At 40.5% G+C, this 21,240-nt stretch overlaps 1 protein-coding gene and 1 long non-coding RNA gene across 2 annotated transcripts in view; one reads left to right on the top strand and one right to left on the bottom strand.

Moving 5' to 3' along the window:
* Positions 1–21,240, top strand: part of LOC134132260 (uncharacterized) — a 59,157-nt gene extending 37,917 nt beyond the window's left edge. Inside the window, exon 3 of the long non-coding RNA XR_009956797.1 lies at positions 21,055–21,240. This is a non-coding gene — a long non-coding RNA (uncharacterized LOC134132260). The remainder of the gene's footprint in view (positions 1–21,054) is intronic.
* On the bottom strand, positions 17,918–20,570 carry mrps16 (mitochondrial ribosomal protein S16). The gene is made up of 4 exons (XM_037490602.2): positions 20,361–20,570; positions 20,037–20,093; positions 19,142–19,408; positions 17,918–18,644 (listed from the first exon to the last, which is right to left on the bottom strand). Exons 2-4 carry the CDS (start codon positions 20,047–20,049, stop codon positions 18,514–18,516), a joined length of 411 nt encoding a protein of 136 aa, XP_037346499.1. The 5' UTR covers positions 20,050–20,093; positions 20,361–20,570; the 3' UTR covers positions 17,918–18,513.

Below are 21,240 nucleotides of genomic sequence, written 5' to 3'. Positions count from 1 at the left end.
CTGTGTTTCAGTTTTGTGTTGAGTTGATGTTTGAGATATTACAGTATTCGGCCTGATTGATGAAGACATTGAATTTGTTGACATATTTGTAATCATGGTAGGATCGATTGTTGTTTTGGAATGATCAGTGTTTGTAGTGCTGCTTCCTCCATTCGAGGTGAATGTTGAGGTTGACATGGTTGGATCTGTTTCTCCAGTAGGTGTCCCAGTCATACTGGTTGTACTCTGTTCGTTGGTCAAGGAGGAACCAAATGGTGTAGATGTTTCTTGTCCAGTTGATGGCTGCCCTGTCGTGCTGGGACCAGCTGACTGTGTTTCAGTTTTGTGTTGAGTTGATGTTTGAGATATTACAGTATTCGGCCTGACTGATGAAGACATTAAATTTGCTGACATATTTGTAATCATGGTAGGATCGATTGTTGTTTTGGAATGATCCATTTTGGTGCTGCTGCTTCCTCCATTCGAGGTGAATGTTGAGGTTGACATGGTTGGATCTGTTTCTCCTGTAGGTGTCCCAGTCATACTGGTTGTACTCTGTTCGTTGGTCAAGGAGGAACTAAATGTTGTAGATGTTTCTTGTCCAGTCGACGGCTGCTCTGTCGTGCTGGGACCAGCTGACTGTGTTTCAGTTTTGTGTTCAGTTGATGTTTGAGATATTACAGTATTCGGCCTGACTGATGAAGACATTAAATTTGCTGACATATTTGTAATCATGGTAGGATCGATTGTTGTTTTGGAATGATCCATTTTGGTGCTGCTGCTTCCTCCATTCGAGGTGAATGTTGAGGTTGACATGGTTGGATCTGTTTCTCCAGTAGGTGTCCCAGTCATACTGGTTGTACTCTGTTCGTTGGTCAAGGAGGAACCAAATGGTGTAGATGTTTCTTGTCCAGTTGATGGCTGCTCTGTCGTGCTGGGACCAGCTGACTGTGTTTCAGTTTTGTGTTGAGTTGATGTTTGAGATATTACAGTATTCGGCCTGATTGATGAAGACATTGAATTTGTTGACATCTTTGTATTGATGGTAGGATCGATTGTTGTTTTGGAATGATCAGTGTTTGTAGTGCTGCTTCCTCCATTCGAGGTGAATGTTGAGGTTGACATGGTTGGATCTGTTTCTCCAGTAGGTGTCCCAGTCATACTGGTTGTACTCTGTTCGTTGGTCAAGGAGGAACCAAATGGTGTAGATGTTTCTTGTCCAGTTGATGGCTGCTCTGTCGTGCTGGGACCAGCTGACTGTGTTTCAGTTTTGTGTTGAGTTGATGTTTGAGATATTACAGTATTCGGCCTGATTGATGAAGACATTGAATTTGTTGACATCTTTGTATTCATGGTGGGATCGATTGTTGTTTTGGAATGATCAGTGTTTGTAGTGCTGCTTCCTCCATTCGAGGTGAATGTTGAAGTTGACATGTTTGGATCTGTTTCTCCTGTAGGTGTCCCAGTCATACTGGTTGTACTCTGTTCGTTGGTCAAGGAGGAACTAAATGTTGTAGATGTTTCTTGTCCAGTCGATGGCTGCTCTGTCGTGATGGGACCAGCTGACTGTGTTTCAGTTTTGTGTTGAGTTGATGTTTGAGATATTACAGTATTCGGCCTGATTGATGAAGACATTGAATTTGCTGAGATCTTTGTATTCATGGTGGGATTGATTGTTGTTTTGGAATGATCCATTTTGGTGCTGCTGCTTCCTCCATTCGAGGTGAGTACTGAGGTTGACATGGTTGGATCTGTTTCTCCTGTAGGTGTCCCAGTCATACTGGTTGTACTCTGTTCGTTGGTCAAGGAGGAACTAAATGTTGTAGATGTTTCTTGTCCAGTCGATGGCTGCTCTGTCGTGCTGGGACCAGCTGACTGTGTTTCAGTTTTGTGTTGAGTTGATGTTTGAGATATTACAGTATTCGGCCTGATTGATGAAGACATTGAATTTGTTGACATCTTTGTATTCATGGTAGGATCGATTGTTGTTTTGGAATGATCAGTGTTTGTAGCGCTGCTTCCTCCATTCGAGGTGAATGTTGAGGATGACATCGTTGAATCGTTTTCTTTTGTAGGTGTCGCAGTCATACTGGTTGTACTCTGTTCGTTGGTCAAGGAGGAACCAAATGGTGTAGATGTTTCTTGTCCAGTCGATGGCTGCTCTGTCGTGCTGGGACCAGCTGACTGTGTTTCAGTTTTGTGTTGAGTTGATGTTTGAGATATTACAGTATTCGGCCTGACTGATGAAGACATTAAATTTGCTGACATATTTGTAATCATGGTAGGATCGATTGTTGTTTTGGAATGATCCATTTTGGTGCTGCTGCTTCCTCCATTCGAGGTGAATGTTGAGGTTGACATGGTTGGATCTGTTTCTCCTGTAGGTGTCCCAGTCATACTGGTTGTACTCTGTTCGTTGGTCAAGGAGGAACTAAATGTTGTAGATGTTTCTTGTCCAGTCGACGGCTGCTCTGTCGTGCTGGGACCAGCTGACTGTGTTTCAGTTTTGTGTTCAGTTGATGTTTGAGATATTACAGTATTCGGCCTGACTGATGAAGACATTAAATTTGCTGACATATTTGTAATCATGGTAGGATCGATTGTTGTTTTGGAATGATCCATTTTGGTGCTGCTGCTTCCTCCATTCGAGGTGAATGTTGAGGTTGACATGGTTGGATCTGTTTCTCCTGTAGGTGTCCCAGTCATACTGGTTGTACTCTGTTCGTTGGTCAAGGAGGAACTAAATGTTGTAGATGTTTCTTGTCCAGTCGATGGCTGCTCTGTCGTGCTGGGACCAGCTGACTGTGTTTCAGTTTTGTGTTGAGTTGATGTTTGAGATATTACAGTATTCGGCCTGATTGATGAAGACATTGAATTTGTTGACATCTTTGTATTCATGGTAGGATCGATTGTTGTTTTGGAATGATCAGTGTTTGTAGTGCTGCTTCCTCCATTCGAGGTGAATGTTGAGGTTGACATGGTTGGATCTGTTTCTCCTGTAGGTGTCCCAGTCATACTGGTTGTACTCTGTTCGTTGGTCAAGGAGGAACTAAATGTTGTAGATGTTTCTTGTCCAGTCGATGGCTGCTCTGTCGTGCTGGGACCAGCTGACTGTGTTTCAGTTTTGTGTTGAGTTGATGTTTGAGATATTACAGTATTCGGCCTGACTGATGAAGACATTAAATTTGCTGACATATTTGTAATCATGGTAGGATCGATTGTTGTTTTGGAATGATCCATTTTGGTGCTGCTGCTTCCTCCATTCGAGGTGAATGTTGAGGTTGACATGGTTGGATCTGTTTCTCCTGTAGGTGTCCCAGTCATACTGGTTGTACTCTGTTCGTTGGTCAAGGAGGAACTAAATGTTGTAGATGTTTCTTGTCCAGTCGACGGCTGCTCTGTCGTGCTGGGACCAGCTGACTGTGTTTCAGTTTTGTGTTCAGTTGATGTTTGAGATATTACAGTATTCGGCCTGACTGATGAAGACATTAAATTTGCTGACATATTTGTAATCATGGTAGGATTGATTGTTGTTTTGGAATGATCCATTTTGGTGCTGCTGCTTCCTCCATTCGAGGTGAATGTTGAGGTTGACATGGTTGGATCTGTTTCTCCAGTAGGTGTCCCAGTCATACTGGTTGTACTCTGTTCGTTGGTCAAGGAGGAACCAAATGGTGTAGATGTTTCTTGTCCAGTTGATGGCTGCTCTGTCGTGCTGGGACCAGCTGACTGTGTTTCAGTTTTGTGTTGAGTTGATGTTTGAGATATTACAGTATTCGGCATGATTGATGAAGACATTGAATTTGTTGACATCTTTGTATTGATGGTAGGATCGATTGTTGTTTTGGAATGATCAGTGTTTGTAGTGCTGCTTCCTCCATTCGAGGTGAATGTTGAGGTTGACATGGTTGGATCTGTTTCTCCAGTAGGTGTCCCAGTCATACTGGTTGTACTCTGTTCGTTGGTCAAGGAGGAACCAAATGGTGTAGATGTTTCTTGTCCAGTTGATGGCTGCTCTGTCGTGCTGGGACCAGCTGACTGTGTTTCAGTTTTGTGTTGAGTTGATGTTTGAGATATTACAGTATTCGGCCTGACTGATGAAGACATTAAATTTGCTGACATATTTGTAATCATGGTAGGATCGATTGTTGTTTTGGAATGATCCATTTTGGTGCTGCTGCTTCCTCCATTCGAGGTGAATGTTGAGGTTGACATGGTTGGATCTGTTTCTCCTGTAGGTGTCCCAGTCATACTGGTTGTACTCTGTTCGTTGGTCAAGGAGGAACTAAATGTTGTAGATGTTTCTTGTCCAGTCGACGGCTGCTCTGTCGTGCTGGGACCAGCTGACTGTGTTTCAGTTTTGTGTTCAGTTGATGTTTGAGATATTACAGTATTCGGCCTGACTGATGAAGACATTAAATTTGCTGACATATTTGTAATCATGGTAGGATCGATTGTTGTTTTGGAATGATCCATTTTGGTGCTGCTGCTTCCTCCATTCGAGGTGAATGTTGAGGTTGACATGGTTGGATCTGTTTCTCCAGTAGGTGTCCCAGTCATACTGGTTGTACTCTGTTCGTTGGTCAAGGAGGAACCAAATGGTGTAGATGTTTCTTGTCCAGTTGATGGCTGCTCTGTCGTGCTGGGACCAGCTGACTGTGTTTCAGTTTTGTGTTGAGTTGATGTTTGAGATATTACAGTATTCGGCCTGATTGATGAAGACATTGAATTTGTTGACATATTTGTAATCATGGTAGGATCGATTGTTGTTTTGGAATGATCAGTGTTTGTAGTGCTGCTTCCTCCATTCGAGGTGAATGTTGAGGTTGACATGGTTGGATCTGTTTCTCCAGTAGGTGTCCCAGTCATACTGGTTGTACTCTGTTCGTTGGTCAAGGAGGAACCAAATGGTGTAGATGTTTCTTGTCCAGTTGATGGCTGCCCTGTCGTGCTGGGACCAGCTGACTGTGTTTCAGTTTTGTGTTGAGTTGATGTTTGAGATATTACAGTATTCGGCCTGACTGATGAAGACATTAAATTTGCTGACATATTTGTAATCATGGTAGGATCGATTGTTGTTTTGGAATGATCCATTTTGGTGCTGCTGCTTCCTCCATTCGAGGTGAATGTTGAGGTTGACATGGTTGGATCTGTTTCTCCTGTAGGTGTCCCAGTCATACTGGTTGTACTCTGTTCGTTGGTCAAGGAGGAACTAAATGTTGTAGATGTTTCTTGTCCAGTCGACGGCTGCTCTGTCGTGCTGGGACCAGCTGACTGTGTTTCAGTTTTGTGTTCAGTTGATGTTTGAGATATTACAGTATTCGGCCTGACTGATGAAGACATTAAATTTGCTGACATATTTGTAATCATGGTAGGATCGATTGTTGTTTTGGAATGATCCATTTTGGTGCTGCTGCTTCCTCCATTCGAGGTGAATGTTGAGGTTGACATGGTTGGATCTGTTTCTCCAGTAGGTGTCCCAGTCATACTGGTTGTACTCTGTTCGTTGGTCAAGGAGGAACCAAATGGTGTAGATGTTTCTTGTCCAGTTGATGGCTGCTCTGTCGTGCTGGCACCAGCTGACTGTGTTTCAGTTTTGTGTTGAGTTGATGTTTGAGATATTACAGTATTCGGCCTGATTGATGAAGACATTGAATTTGTTGACATCTTTGTATTGATGGTAGGATCGATTGTTGTTTTGGAATGATCAGTGTTTGTAGTGCTGCTTCCTCCATTCGAGGTGAATGTTGAGGTTGACATGGTTGGATCTGTTTCTCCAGTAGGTGTCCCAGTCATACTGGTTGTACTCTGTTCGTTGGTCAAGGAGGAACCAAATGGTGTAGATGTTTCTTGTCCAGTTGATGGCTGCTCTGTCGTGCTGGGACCAGCTGACTGTGTTTCAGTTTTGTGTTGAGTTGATGTTTGAGATATTACAGTATTCGGCCTTATTGATGAAGACATTGAATTTGTTGACATCTTTGTATTCACGGTGGGATTGATTGTTGTTTTGGAATGATCCATTTTGGTGCTGCTGCTTCCTCCATTCGAGGTGAGTACTGAGGCTGACATCGTTGAATCGTTTTCTTTTTTAGGTGTCGCAGTCATACTGGTTGTACTCTGTTCGTTGGTCAAGGAGGAACTAAATGTTGTAGATGTTTCTTGTCCAGTCGATGGCTGCTCTGTCGTGCTGGGACCAGCTGACTGTGTTTCAGTTTTGTGTTGAGTTGATGTTTGAGATATTACAGTATTCGGCCTGACTGATGAAGACATTGAATTTGCTGAGATCTTTGTATTCGTGGTGGGATTGATTGTTGTTTTGGAATGATCAGTGTTTGTAGTGCTGCTTCCTCCATTCGAGGTGAATGTTGAGGCTGACATCGTTGAATCCTTTTCTTTTGTAGGTGTCTCAGTCATACTGGTTGTACTCTGTTCGTTGGTCAAGGAGGAACCAAATGGTGTAGATGTTTCTTGTCGAGTCGATGGCTGCTCTGTCGTGCTGGGACCAGCTGACTGTGTTTCAGTTTTGTGTTGAGTTGATGTTTGAGATATTACAGTATTCGGCCTGACTGATGAAGACATTAAATTTGCTGACATATTTGTAATCATGGTAGGATCGATTGTTGTTTTGGAATGATCCATTTTGGTGCTGCTGCTTCCTCCATTCGAGGTGAATGTTGAGGTTGACATGGTTGGATCTGTTTCTCCTGTAGGTGTCCCAGTCATACTGGTTGTACTCTGTTCGTTGGTCAAGGAGGAACCAAATGGTGTAGATGTTTCTTGTCCAGTCGACGGCTGCTCTGTCGTGCTGGGACCAGCTGACTGTGTTTCAGTTTTGTGTTCAGTTGATGTTTGAGATATTACAGTATTCGGCCTGACTGATGAAGACATTAAATTTGCTGACATATTTGTAATCATGGTAGGATCGATTGTTGTTTTGGAATGATCCATTTTGGTGCTGCTGCTTCCTCCATTCGAGGTGAATGTTGAGGTTGACATGGTTGGATCTGTTTCTCCTGTAGGTGTCCCAGTCATACTGGTTGTACTCTGTTCGTTGGTCAAGGAGGAACTAAATGTTGTAGATGTTTCTTGTCCAGTCGACGGCTGCTCTGTCGTGCTGGGACCAGCTGACTGTGTTTCAGTTTTGTGTTGAGTTGATGTTTGAGATATTACAGTATTCGGCCTGATTGATAAAGACATTGAATTTGTTGACATCTTTGTATTCATGGTAGGATCGATTGTTGTTTTGGAATGATCAGTGTTTGTAGTGCTGCTTCCTCCATTCGAGGTGAATGTTGAGCTTGACATGGTTGGATCTGTTTCTCCTGTAGGTGTCCCAGTCATACTGGTTGTACTCTGTTCGTTGGTCAAGGAGGAACTAAATGTTGTAGATGTTTCTTGTCCAGTCGATGGCTGCTCTGTCGTGCTGGGACCAGCTGACTGTGTTTCAGTTTTGTGTTGAGTTGATGTTTGAGATATTACAGTATTTGGCCTGATTGATGAAGACATTGAATTTGTTGACATCTTTGTATTCATGGTAGGATCGATTGTTGTTTTGGAATGATCAGTGTTTGTAGCGCTGCTTCCTCCATTCGAGGTGAATGTTGAGGCTGACATCGTTGAATCGTTTTCTTTTGTAGGTGTCGCAGTCATACTGGTTGTACTCTGTTCGTTGGTCAAGGAGGAACCAAATGGTGTAGATGTTTCTTGTCCAGTCGATGGCTGCTCTGTCGTGCTGGGACCAGCTGACTGTGTTTCAGTTTTGTGTTGAGTTGATGTTTGAGATATTACAGTATTCGGCCTGACTGATGAAGACATTGAATTTGCTGACATATTTGTAATCATGGTAGGATCGATTGTAGTTTTGGAATGATCCATTTTGGTGCTGCTGATTCCTCCATTCGAGGTGAATGTTGAGGTTGACATGGTTGGATCTGTTTCTCCTGTAGGTGTCCCAGTCATACTGGTTGTACTCTGTTCGTTGGTCAAGGAGGAACTAAATGTTGTAGATGTTTCTTGTCCAGTCGACGGCTGCTCTGTCGTGCTGGGACCAGCTGACTGTGTTTCAGTTTTGTGTTCAGTTGATGTTTGAGATATTACAGTATTCGGCCTGACTGATGAAGACATTAAATTTGCTGACATATTTGTAATCATGGTAGGATCGATTGTTGTTTTGGAATGATCCATTTTGGTGCTGCTGCTTCCTCCATTCGAGGTGAATGTTGAGGTTGACATGGTTGGATCTGTTTCTCCAGTAGGTGTCCCAGTCATACTGGTTGTACTCTGTTCGTTGGTCAAGGAGGAACCAAATGGTGTAGATGTTTCTTGTCCAGTTGATGGCTGCTCTGTCGTGCTGGGACCAGCTGACTGTGTTTCAGTTTTGTGTTGAGTTGATGTTTGAGATATTACAGTATTCGGCCTGACTGATGAAGACATTAAATTTGCTGACATATTTGTAATCATGGTAGGATCGATTGTTGTTTTGGAATGATCCATTTTGGTGCTGCTGCTTCCTCCATTCGAGGTGAATGTTGAGGTTGACATGCTTGGATCTGTTTCTCCTGTAGGTGTCCCAGTCATACTGGTTGTACTCTGTTCGTTGGTCAAGGAGGAACTAAATGTTGTAGATGTTTCTTGTCCAGTCGACGGCTGCTCTGTCGTGCTGGGACCAGCTGACTGTGTTTCAGTTTTGTGTTCAGTTGATGTTTGAGATATTACAGTATTCGGCCTGACTGATGAAGACATTAAATTTGCTGACATATTTGTAATCATGGTAGGATCGATTGTTGTTTTGGAATAATCCATTTTGGTGCTGCTGCTTCCTCCATTCGAGGTGAATGTTGAGGTTGACATGGTTGGATCTGTTTCTCCAGTAGGTGTCCCAGTCATACTGGTTGTACTCTGTTCGTTGGTCAAGGAGGAACCAAATGGTGTAGATGTTTCTTGTCCAGTTGATGGCTGCTCTGTCGTGCTGGGACCAGCTGACTGTGTTTCAGTTTTGTGTTGAGTTGATGTTTGAGATATTACAGTATTCGGCCTGATTGATGAAGACATTGAATTTGTTGACATATTTGTAATCATGGTAGGATCGATTGTTGTTTTGGAATGATCAGTGTTTGTAGTGCTGCTTCCTCCATTCGAGGTGAATGTTGAGGTTGACATGGTTGGATCTGTTTCTCCAGTAGGTGTCCCAGTCATACTGGTTGTACTCTGTTCGTTGGTCAAGGAGGAACCAAATGGTGTAGATGTTTCTTGTCCAGTTGATGGCTGCCCTGTCGTGCTGGGACCAGCTGACTGTGTTTCAGTTTTGTGTTGAGTTGATGTTTGAGATATTACAGTATTCGGCCTGACTGATGAAGACATTAAATTTGCTGACATATTTGTAATCATGGTAGGATCGATTGTTGTTTTGGAATGATCCATTTTGGTGCTGCTGCTTCCTCCATTCGAGGTGAATGTTGAGGTTGACATGGTTGGATCTGTTTCTCCTGTAGGTGTCCCAGTCATACTGGTTGTACTCTGTTCGTTGGTCAAGGAGGAACTAAATGTTGTAGATGTTTCTTGTCCAGTCGACGGCTGCTCTGTCGTGCTGGGACCAGCTGACTGTGTTTCAGTTTTGTGTTCAGTTGATGTTTGAGATATTACAGTATTCGGCCTGACTGATGAAGACATTAAATTTGCTGACATATTTGTAATCATGGTAGGATCGATTGTTGTTTTGGAATGATCCATTTTGGTGCTGCTGCTTCCTCCATTCGAGGTGAATGTTGAGGTTGACATGGTTGGATCTGTTTCTCCAGTAGGTGTCCCAGTCATACTGGTTGTACTCTGTTCGTTGGTCAAGGAGGAACCAAATGGTGTAGATGTTTCTTGTCCAGTTGATGGCTGCTCTGTCGTGCTGGGACCAGCTGACTGTGTTTCAGTTTTGTGTTGAGTTGATGTTTGAGATATTACAGTATTCGGCCTGATTGATGAAGACATTGAATTTGTTGACATCTTTGTATTGATGGTAGGATCGATTGTTGTTTTGGAATGATCCATTTTGGTGCTGCTGCTTCCTCCATTCGAGGTGAATGTTGAGGTTGACATGGTTGGATCTGTTTCTCCTGTAGGTGTCCCAGTCATACTGGTTGTACTCTGTTCGTTGGTCAAGGAGGAACTAAATGTTGTAGATGTTTCTTGTCCAGTCGACGGCTGCTCTGTCGTGCTGGGACCAGCTGACTGTGTTTCAGTTTTGTGTTCAGTTGATGTTTGAGATATTACAGTATTCGGCCTGACTGATGAAGACATTAAATTTGCTGACATATTTGTAATCATGGTAGGATCGATTGTTGTTTTGGAATGATCCATTTTGGTGCTGCTGCTTCCTCCATTCGAGGTGAATGTTGAGGTTGACATGGTTGGATCTGTTTCTCCAGTAGGTGTCCCAGTCATACTGGTTGTACTCTGTTCGTTGGTCAAGGAGGAACCAAATGGTGTAGATGTTTCTTGTCCAGTTGATGGCTGCTCTGTCGTGCTGGGACCAGCTGACTGTGTTTCAGTTTTGTGTTGAGTTGATGTTTGAGATATTACAGTATTCGGCCTGATTGATGAAGACATTGAATTTGTTGACATCTTTGTATTGATGGTAGGATCGATTGTTGTTTTGGAATGATCAGTGTTTGTAGTGCTGCTTCCTCCATTCGAGGTGAATGTTGAGGTTGACATGGTTGGATCTGTTTCTCCAGTAGGTGTCCCAGTCATACTGGTTGTACTCTGTTCGTTGGTCAAGGAGGAACCAAATGGTGTAGATGTTTCTTGTCCAGTTGATGGCTGCTCTGTCGTGCTGGGACCAGCTGACTGTGTTTCAGTTTTGTGTTGAGTTGATGTTTGAGATATTACAGTATTCGGCCTGATTGATGAAGACATTGAATTTGTTGACATCTTTGTATTCATGGTGGGATCGATTGTTGTTTTGGAATGATCAGTGTTTGTAGTGCTGCTTCCTCCATTCGAGGTGAATGTTGAAGTTGACATGTTTGGATCTGTTTCTCCTGTAGGTGTCCCAGTCATACTGGTTGTACTCTGTTTGTTGGTCAAGGAGGAACTAAATGTTGTAGATGTTTCTTGTCCAGTCGATGGCTGCTCTGTCGTGCTGGGACCAGCTGACTGTGTTTCAGTTTTGTGTTGAGTTGATGTTTGAGATATTACAGTATTCGGCCTGATTGATGAAGACATTGAATTTGCTGAGATCTTTGTATTCATGGTGGGATTGATTGTTGTTTTGGAATGATCCATTTTGGTGCTGCTGCTTCCTCCATTCGAGGTGAGTACTGAGGTTGACATGGTTGGATCTGTTTCTCCTGTAGGTGTCCCAGTCATACTGGTTGTACTCTGTTCGTTGGTCAAGGAGGAACTAAATGTTGTAGATGTTTCTTGTCCAGTCGATGGCTGCTCTGTCGTGCTGGGACCAGCTGACTGTGTTTCAGTTTTGTGTTGAGTTGATGTTTGAGATATTACAGTATTCGGCCTGATTGATGAAGACATTGAATTTGTTGACATCTTTGTATTCATGGTAGGATCGATTGTTGTTTTGGAATGATCAGTGTTTGTAGCGCTGCTTCCTCCATTCGAGGTGAATGTTGAGGATGACATCGTTGAATCGTTTTCTTTTGTAGGTGTCGCAGTCATACTGGTTGTACTCTGTTCGTTGGTCAAGGAGGAACCAAATGGTGTAGATGTTTCTTGTCCAGTCGATGGCTGCTCTGTCGTGCTGGGACCAGCTGACTGTGTTTCAGTTTTGTGTTGAGTTGATGTTTGAGATATTACAGTATTCGGCCTGACTGATGAAGACATTAAATTTGCTGACATATTTGTAATCATGGTAGGATCGATTGTTGTTTTGGAATGATCCATTTTGGTGCTGCTGCTTCCTCCATTCGAGGTGAATGTTGAGGTTGACATGGTTGGATCTGTTTCTCCTGTAGGTGTCCCAGTCATACTGGTTGTACTCTGTTCGTTGGTCAAGGAGGAACTAAATGTTGTAGATGTTTCTTGTCCAGTCGACGGCTGCTCTGTCGTGCTGGGACCAGCTGACTGTGTTTCAGTTTTGTGTTCAGTTGATGTTTGAGATATTACAGTATTCGGCCTGACTGATGAAGACATTAAATTTGCTGACATATTTGTAATCATGGTAGGATCGATTGTTGTTTTGGAATGATCCATTTTGGTGCTGCTGCTTCCTCCATTCGAGGTGAATGTTGAGGTTGACATGGTTGGATCTGTTTCTCCTGTAGGTGTCCCAGTCATACTGGTTGTACTCTGTTCGTTGGTCAAGGAGGAACTAAATGTTGTAGATGTTTCTTGTCCAGTCGATGGCTGCTCTGTCGTGCTGGGACCAGCTGACTGTGTTTCAGTTTTGTGTTGAGTTGATGTTTGAGATATTACAGTATTCGGCCTGATTGATGAAGACATTGAATTTGTTGACATCTTTGTATTCATGGTAGGATCGATTGTTGTTTTGGAATGATCAGTGTTTGTAGTGCTGCTTCCTCCATTCGAGGTGAATGTTGAGGTTGACATGGTTGGATCTGTTTCTCCTGTAGGTGTCCCAGTCATACTGGTTGTACTCTGTTCGTTGGTCAAGGAGGAACTAAATGTTGTAGATGTTTCTTGTCCAGTCGATGGCTGCTCTGTCGTGCTGGGACCAGCTGACTGTGTTTCAGTTTTGTGTTGAGTTGATGTTTGAGATATTACAGTATTCGGCCTGACTGATGAAGACATTAAATTTGCTGACATATTTGTAATCATGGTAGGATCGATTGTTGTTTTGGAATGATCCATTTTGGTGCTGCTGCTTCCTCCATTCGAGGTGAATGTTGAGGTTGACATGGTTGGATCTGTTTCTCCTGTAGGTGTCCCAGTCATACTGGTTGTACTCTGTTCGTTGGTCAAGGAGGAACTAAATGTTGTAGATGTTTCTTGTCCAGTCGACGGCTGCTCTGTCGTGCTGGGACCAGCTGACTGTGTTTCAGTTTTGTGTTCAGTTGATGTTTGAGATATTACAGTATTCGGCCTGACTGATGAAGACATTAAATTTGCTGACATATTTGTAATCATGGTAGGATCGATTGTTGTTTTGGAATGATCCATTTTGGTGCTGCTGCTTCCTCCATTCGAGGTGAATGTTGAGGTTGACATGGTTGGATCTGTTTCTCCAGTAGGTGTCCCAGTCATACTGGTTGTACTCTGTTCGTTGGTCAAGGAGGAACCAAATGGTGTAGATGTTTCTTGTCCAGTTGATGGCTGCTCTGTCGTGCTGGGACCAGCTGACTGTGTTTCAGTTTTGTGTTGAGTTGATGTTTGAGATATTACAGTATTCGGCCTGATTGATGAAGACATTGAATTTGTTGACATCTTTGTATTGATGGTAGGATCGATTGTTGTTTTGGAATGATCAGTGTTTGTAGTGCTGCTTCCTCCATTCGAGGTGAATGTTGAGGTTGACATGGTTGGATCTGTTTCTCCAGTAGGTGTCCCAGTCATACTGGTTGTACTCTGTTCGTTGGTCAAGGAGGAACCAAATGGTGTAGATGTTTCTTGTCCAGTTGATGGCTGCTCTGTCGTGCTGGGACCAGCTGACTGTGTTTCAGTTTTGTGTTGAGTTGATGTTTGAGATATTACAGTATTCGGCCTGATTGATGAAGACATTGAATTTGTTGACATCTTTGTATTCACGGTGGGATTGATTGTTGTTTTGGAATGATCCATTTTGGTGCTGCTGCTTCCTCCATTCGAGGTGAATGTTGAGGTTGACATCGTTGAATCGTTTTCTTTTGTAGGTGTCGCAGTCATACTGGTTGTACTCTGTTCATTGGTCAAGGAGGAACCAAATGGTGTAGATGTTTCTTGTCCAGTCGATGGCTGCTCTGTCGTGCTGGGACCAGCTGACTGTGTTTCAGTTTTGTGTTGAGTTGATGTTTGAGATATTACAGTATTTGGCCTGATTGATGAAGTTATTGAATTTGTTGACATCTTTGTATTCACGGTAGGATCGATTGTTGTTTTGGAATGATCAGTGTTTGTAGCGCTGCTTCCTCCATTCGAGGTGAATGTTGAGGCTGACATCGTTGAATCGTTTTCTTTTGTAGGTGTCGCAGTCATACTGGTTGTACTCTGTTCGTTGGTCAAGGAGGAACCAAATGGTGTAGATGTTTCTTGTCCAGTTGATGGCTGCTCTGTCGTGCTGGGACCAGCGGACTGTGTTTCAGTTTTGTGTTGAGTTGATGTTTGAGATATTACAGTATACGGCCTGATTGATGAAGACATTGAATTTGCTGAGATCTTTGTATTCGTGGTGGGATTGATTGTTGTTAAGGTTAAAACGATTGAATCTGTGTTCCGGATCAGCCTTACAGTCCTACTGGTTTCATTTTGTAGCTCCAGGGACAAAGGCACCCATAAGAATGATGACTTTGTTTTTCTTGTGCTGGTAGCTTTCATCAATGATGAAGAGTGTTGCTTTCTAGATGAGGACATCATTTTTGTAGAGATTTGCTTTCCAGTTAATCGGTTCTTTTTGATTGACCTTAAGGTGTTTGATGGTCCACCATTTTTTTTCCCATTTAGTTTTGTCATATGAGTTATGGACTGTTTTTGAGAATCAGTTGTCATTGATTTTGTTTTAGCAACATTTGAGATTGTTTTAACAATGCACTTTTGTGAATTAATCATATATTGATGGTGTGTTTTCTTAACAACTGTATTTTCCTCTAGGAACCTTGTCAATTCACTATTTCCAACGTTTCCATTGTCTTTGTTTTCTGCTTTCTGTGGTTTCCTCCATGTTCTGGCCATTTTGTCTTGTTTTCCATTATGATCATCTGTGAAACAAGACAATATTTCTTCATGATGATTGTTTTTATTCACTTCACAGCACCTTGCATCACTGGAAGTTTACCGATTTTTACAAGTCTATTTGATTGTTTCTGTGTTTATTTTGAAACAATTTTTTAATCAAGTAGTCCTATTTATTTCAAACAAGTACTTATTTTAGCAATATTATTTATATACAAGAATAAATAAGTTCATATAAAATGGTTAGCACTTTCTCCAAGACAGATTAAGGTACATTTTTATTATCTTGTTTAATAATCTAAAGACCGTGTAATATTTGTATTCTTAAACTATTCTGTTGGTTCAATTATTAACTGAATATGCCTGTAAATCTAAAGTATCTTCAGTATCAGTTATTTCCCTGTTGTGTGTCTGTTGAAATAAGGAGTAGGAAGTATGGTTGTATGGATGGAAGTATGGATTTGATTGTTATATACTGTAGGTTTACAAACTCCAAGCCAAAATATTACTCCAGTGTATTTTAACTACTAAACCTACTAATGATCACTTTCAGTCTCATGTCACGTAAAATACAAACTCATATGCTGTACAAGCTATTGTATGTAATGATTTAATGTGAATGTCAGCAGCAAGGAGCAGCAGAGGTTGACAGTGTTTGCAAAAGTTGTAGTTCTCCCTAAAATATTATCAGGACTAATAGTAATCAAGTCAATAGTATATATAGTCAACATGTATATTCTTACTGTAATATCAGTGTGAAGAAATGTATATTCAAAATACATCTTTAGAAAATTGACAGGTGTGTAGAAGAATGGCTATGCAAAGAATAATATAAATCAGACTCACCTCTTATTTGTGATGTCACCAATGATCCGTTGTCACAAAATGCCACGAGCACAATGGCGAGAACAGTAAGGATAACAAGAGAATGCCTTCTCCAATTAAAGGATCCCAAATTAATCTGCTTTATCATTTTTCTATCCTTTTTTTACAATGATCCAAAAGATGTAAAGCTGAATATCTTTCACTCCATAAACTTAAAGTCTAGGACTTCAGTCTGACGTCTGTAAATTGTTACTTCGGTCTGAAAGTGTCAGCAGTCGTGTGTCACATACACAATCTATCAGTATCAAATCTACTCTGTCATCAATGATCAACTTAACTGAGCTCGTAATCGATGCACTGCCCTCCCTAGGCAAACCTTTTTTATGCATTACGTCATGGTGCTCCTGAGATATGTGATTTTCCGGCGAAGTGCACCACGTGTTTAAAAAGGTCCAGCACACAGTGATTTTGAAGCGGACAAGAACTGAGATGTGATGCAGGGTGTGAGTGGATGAATTTAGGTAAAAGCGTTAACAACCAATATTATTTCATGCAACATTATTAAGTGTCAATGACACTAGATGTATTTAATATACACATTCCATGCAATTGATTGCAACTGCATACACTTGTGCTGGCAAAGGGTCCCAAGCACAGTTCAACAAGCAAAATACTTAAATACTAAAATAATTCTAAATGGTAATACAATGCATTCTTTGGAACAAAACAATAACTGCCCCATGTTATTTTCCTATTTTTTAAATTACACTCATAATTATTGATATGGTTAGTGTCATACAGTATTGAGGTAACCTGTGTTTATTCTGAAACTACGTTTCCATCAGCTGTGTAGTATTCTACAGATTTGAAAAAAATCAACATCTGTAAATCTCAGGACAGAAAAAAATATTAAGGTCTCTTTTATATAACTACGCATTCTTGTTCTGCTTTTTATAGACACGTATTTGAGTGGTTGTTAAATTGTAATTTTGCAGTAGATCTGTCAAGTAGTATATATTTATTTGTGTTTGACATTCATTTCAACACAAATTACATGCTGTTGCAATCAGTTGGACATGACGGTCCAACGATGACTTTCTCGGTGGTGTTCAAGTAGTGAAGGTTTCTGTTTTTATCTGTGTGTGCGACATGTTTACATATAGCAATTTAAATAGAAAAGTTTTGTTATGAATAGACCATTGATTCAAGGTGGGTTAATAAACCATCTCAATAGCCTAAGGAAAGAATAAGCTGTGACAAGGTTAAACACATATATTTCCTTTGAGCGGCAGAATGTTTTTGTAAAGCTCTCCACACCGTTGTTTGCTGATTAGAAAATCATTTGTGAAATGCCATGCAACACAAAAAAATGAAGTTATTACTTCCTGCTCACCATGTCATGTTGCATTGAAAGAATTTCAGAAACAGAGACAAAATTGTTCTGGACTTTTATCACATTGTTGACTTATGACCAATATCTTCCCTGCTGTTGACTATTTCAAGTTTTGTTAGTTTCTGTGGGACCTTCAAGTATCACCCAGGCGCGTGTGTGTGTGTGTGTCTTTGCTTAAATTACTCTTTTAATAATTACCTGCTTGAGGCAAGCCCTTCTTATGGTTTGAAATATTGACCGGTTTAATATTTTAAAAAGCATGCAAGGAAGTATGCTCAATAAATATCACCATCTAAAAATGAATTTAATTTTAGTTCAGTTACGTGTTTAATGTGTTTTATTAAATGTCCTGAACACATAGGTAATTTAAGTGCTTTTGTAAACAGAGACAGAAAGAAAAATAAAATAAGGAAATAAATAAGCATTGTGTGTGTTTGCTTTGCAGTAGGTTTAACAAAAGAGCACGTGCATATATTTATTTCTTCAAGCTTTTTTCGACAATATGAACTGATAAACATGTCTGTTGCTCAAGGGTCCTTAAAATTATATTTCCTTGGCTTTTCATATATTTGTTTACGGTCAAATGTATTTTTTCATTTTGGGTGCGGTCATTAATACAATGTAGAGCTTGTGGCATGTCTGCTAGTAACTTAATATTAATATGTTAATATTGACTCTGAGAAAAAGAAACTCAAGAACTTGTGTAATGATTAAGTTTAGTTTCAGGAACACTTCAGCAAATTGGTGGAGAATTGGCCTTTGAGACTAAAAAAACAAGTGCAGAAAAATGGCAAATAATCATATCAGCAAATTCAGTCCCTCTGGGTTCCCTCTATTCGTGTTGTGTGTTTGACATTACAAAGGCAGACCAAAATTCTAGAATTCAAATCATTGTTTAACTGCATTTTATTTTTGGCAAAAGCAATACAATAAACCAAAAATCAAATATTAACATTTTGTAATCTCAAATTTTTCACTGTGTAGAGAATGTGCGGATTGTTGAGGCACAGGAACTTTATACAGTTTAAACAAAGCCAAGTCATTTATTTTATGTTGGCTTAGCCCACAGACCATTTCCTTTTTATTCATTTTAAATAGAAAAAAAAACCCACACCTAACAATTTAAAATGACACTCTTCATGAGACAAGTTCAAAGTAAACAAAATATTTTTTCCATCAAAGGTCTTGAAAATGATACACGAAGTAAGATGTAAAAAGAATCTGCTTGAACGACAACGAAATGGAATAATATTGAATCATTTTATTTAAGTCATATACATTAAACACACAACTATCTGTCACGGACCTCCTCCCTCAATAGCATGAAACAATAGCTTTTTTTTGAGAATCAGTTTTAAAAAGAAGCGTCGATAGCCACTACTACAACAACACTATCTTAATCTGGCATTCTTTCAAGAAAGTTATGAAATACATCAATCAGTGTTCTCCAAATAACTCATCCTTTTTATTCCCAGCTTTAATTATCACACTTCAGCCTCCTTCTGTCCATCATGTAGATCATCTTCGGGTCCTGTTGCTATCGGCTCAGTTTGTGCTCTCTGACGCTCTGCCTCTGTTATCGTCATTGGGTGCAGAGGGAAAAATCCTGCCAACCCTGCAGAAAGAAAAAGGGGAAAGAGCAAGCAAATGTATTTTACTATAAACTCGTTCGCGGTAACACTTGTTCAACTAACTACTGCTGAAACATTGTTAAGTAAATGCCAACATCTTTTCATACATAATTTTTGGAATTCCTCGTTGACAATTTCTGGAGAACAGAGTTACACATTAGATGCTAGTTATGCCTGTAAAAGGCACATTTAGTTCTCTATAATCCTAAAAAATCGAGAGGGCATGGACAAAGGAACAGTGAGAACAAATAATAATAATGCAGTTGTCATAATTTGTGGTCGCAAATAATACATAAAACAGATTTAAAGCAATGTTCCACCAGAGAGAAAGTTTTGGATAAAAAATGAGTGTGTGCTTAAGAGTTATTAATAGACTTCCTTGATTAAAGACATCACTATTAGCAGCACAATGATCTGGGCAGGCAGAAAACAGCAATGTTGATCCAACTTAAAAGAACATGATCAGGTAGTGAATACACACCTAGAAGTTTAGAAATTGGCTTTGTAGGGTGTGCGCCGCAGCCGATCCAGTACTTGATTCGGTCGAAGTTGAAGCTGACAAGTTTCTCATTGTAGATGTTGGGGAGGGGGTCGTAGGTGCCCAGCTGCTCTATGTATTTTCCATCTCTTGCCCTTTTGTTATAAGCTGCCACGATTCGATAAAAAGGTCTGTTGGCTTGTTTGTGGCCTGCGAGAGCCAATCGGATGACAACGTAACCTCCGTGGTAATTCTTAAGCAGGAGAGATGCTGCAGAAGGAAGTAAGCACAATAAGCGATGTTAAAGGAAGAATGAAATACGTTTCTTGTAATGGACAGTGTAAAAGGTTGTAAAGATCTTGACTATCTTTAATTTACAGTTACGCATATTTCATATGAAATTAAACCAGAGGCTGATAATTTGCATAAAAAACATATGGTTTTAAATCTCTGATTAAATGTTTCATTAAGTCAATTTCTTGAACAAGATGGAAGGAAGAGAAGGGAGGGGAGAAGCTGTAATTAAACGGTTGCTTCTCGCATGTGTATATTTTTTTTCATTTTAATATCATTTTCTATATTATTGTAAAACAATTAATGTAAACTTTGACGTTTTCTCTAAAGGTGCAACACAACACGCTCAGGTTTTACTCTGATGCAGTCTACATCATACTTTTATGTTAATTTTTTGTTAACAATGTTTAAGAGATGTTATTATTATGATTATCTGATTATTTTGTCAAACCGTTTTGATGAAAATAGGGTTGGACGAAGTGTAAGAAAGATCTCTCTCTTTACTATACCTCGATAAAGTTATATATAAAACAGAAGCAGCTAAAACTGCAAAAAGCATCAAAACCATCAGGATGTGCGTGTTGTGTTCTCATCGTATACTTACATACATGAACCATGGTGTTGGCTCGATTACCCTGCAACTTCTGACACTTTTACCCAACTACAAACCAAACAAAAGAGATAGAAGGCACAATGTGAGCGAGAGAGCAAATTTACTGCAACTAAATGCCTGTAAACGAAAGTAAAAAAAAAAATGTTAACACAACGTATACACTGATGTCACGGACAATAGAAACAGTCAATTCTCACAGTCTCCCAATGTTACGTGTTATTAATTGACATATCGGGCAATAACACTGCACGTTTAAATAGTTACAGAATAGCTACGTAGCTCTTGCTAATGGCTAACTTCTCTTTGAGGACTAACCTTAGTGCGCTTTAGAACCGAGCAAAAAATTACCAAAATACCGCTGCCGATGTTGAACGGAGTGAATCAAGGATATTCACCGCTTTCTCCTTCTTTATTTTTTGATGGAAAGCTGATAAAAATAAACGTTAATAACTGAATGTTTACAGCCACAGGAGAAATATGACATTTGTCAGCGCGCGGCCATGTTTAAAGAGGAAGTGACGTAGCTGGATCCTGCGTCACTGCCTTATTGTATCGCGAGATGGCGCTGTTGCCCTCCTCTCTACTCTGCGCAGCAAACCAAAGGCCTGGCTTATACACACTGTTAAATAATAGAATATATCACACGTTAAGTCGTACATTTAGAAGCTTTTCCTCATTATACAGAATCCCCTATATTGTGTGTTTTGATGCTAATATCAACTGCTGCTGCTACTACATCCTATTATTTTGTACGTACTATTGTTATTGTTATTAGAATAATAGTTTCATTGTTATATTAAGCTAAGGTGCAGTAGACTATTCACAATAGTGGTATGGTATGGAATGCTAAAGTATTGTGATAGCATGTAACTGCATTTTATAAGCTCTCTGGACAGGTAATCTTTCACATTCCCTTTTTTTTTGTTAAGTCTAGTCTACATGTATTGCGCGTCTTACATCAGTAACGCATTGAGTTTCAAATCGGTTTCCCCTGTTGACCCCAGCACAGATGAGACACTTGTTTCCTGAGAGCGATCATGAATTCAGGGGTCATTGCTCTGCCTGATGTCGTCTGAGTGCCCAGAGACTTCTGCCCACTGGGAGCACAAATACCCCCCCAGTCTTGGAACATGGGGATTTCACACTCCTGTTGTGTAAAGCTTGTTTTTCTCTGTGTGTGTGACAAACACATGGT

This window comes from Pungitius pungitius, chromosome 8 (genome assembly GCF_949316345.1).
Source record: "Pungitius pungitius chromosome 8, fPunPun2.1, whole genome shotgun sequence".
NCBI lineage: Eukaryota > Metazoa > Chordata > Actinopteri > Perciformes > Gasterosteidae > Pungitius > Pungitius pungitius.
This window is presented reverse-complemented; position numbering and strand designations above follow the sequence as displayed.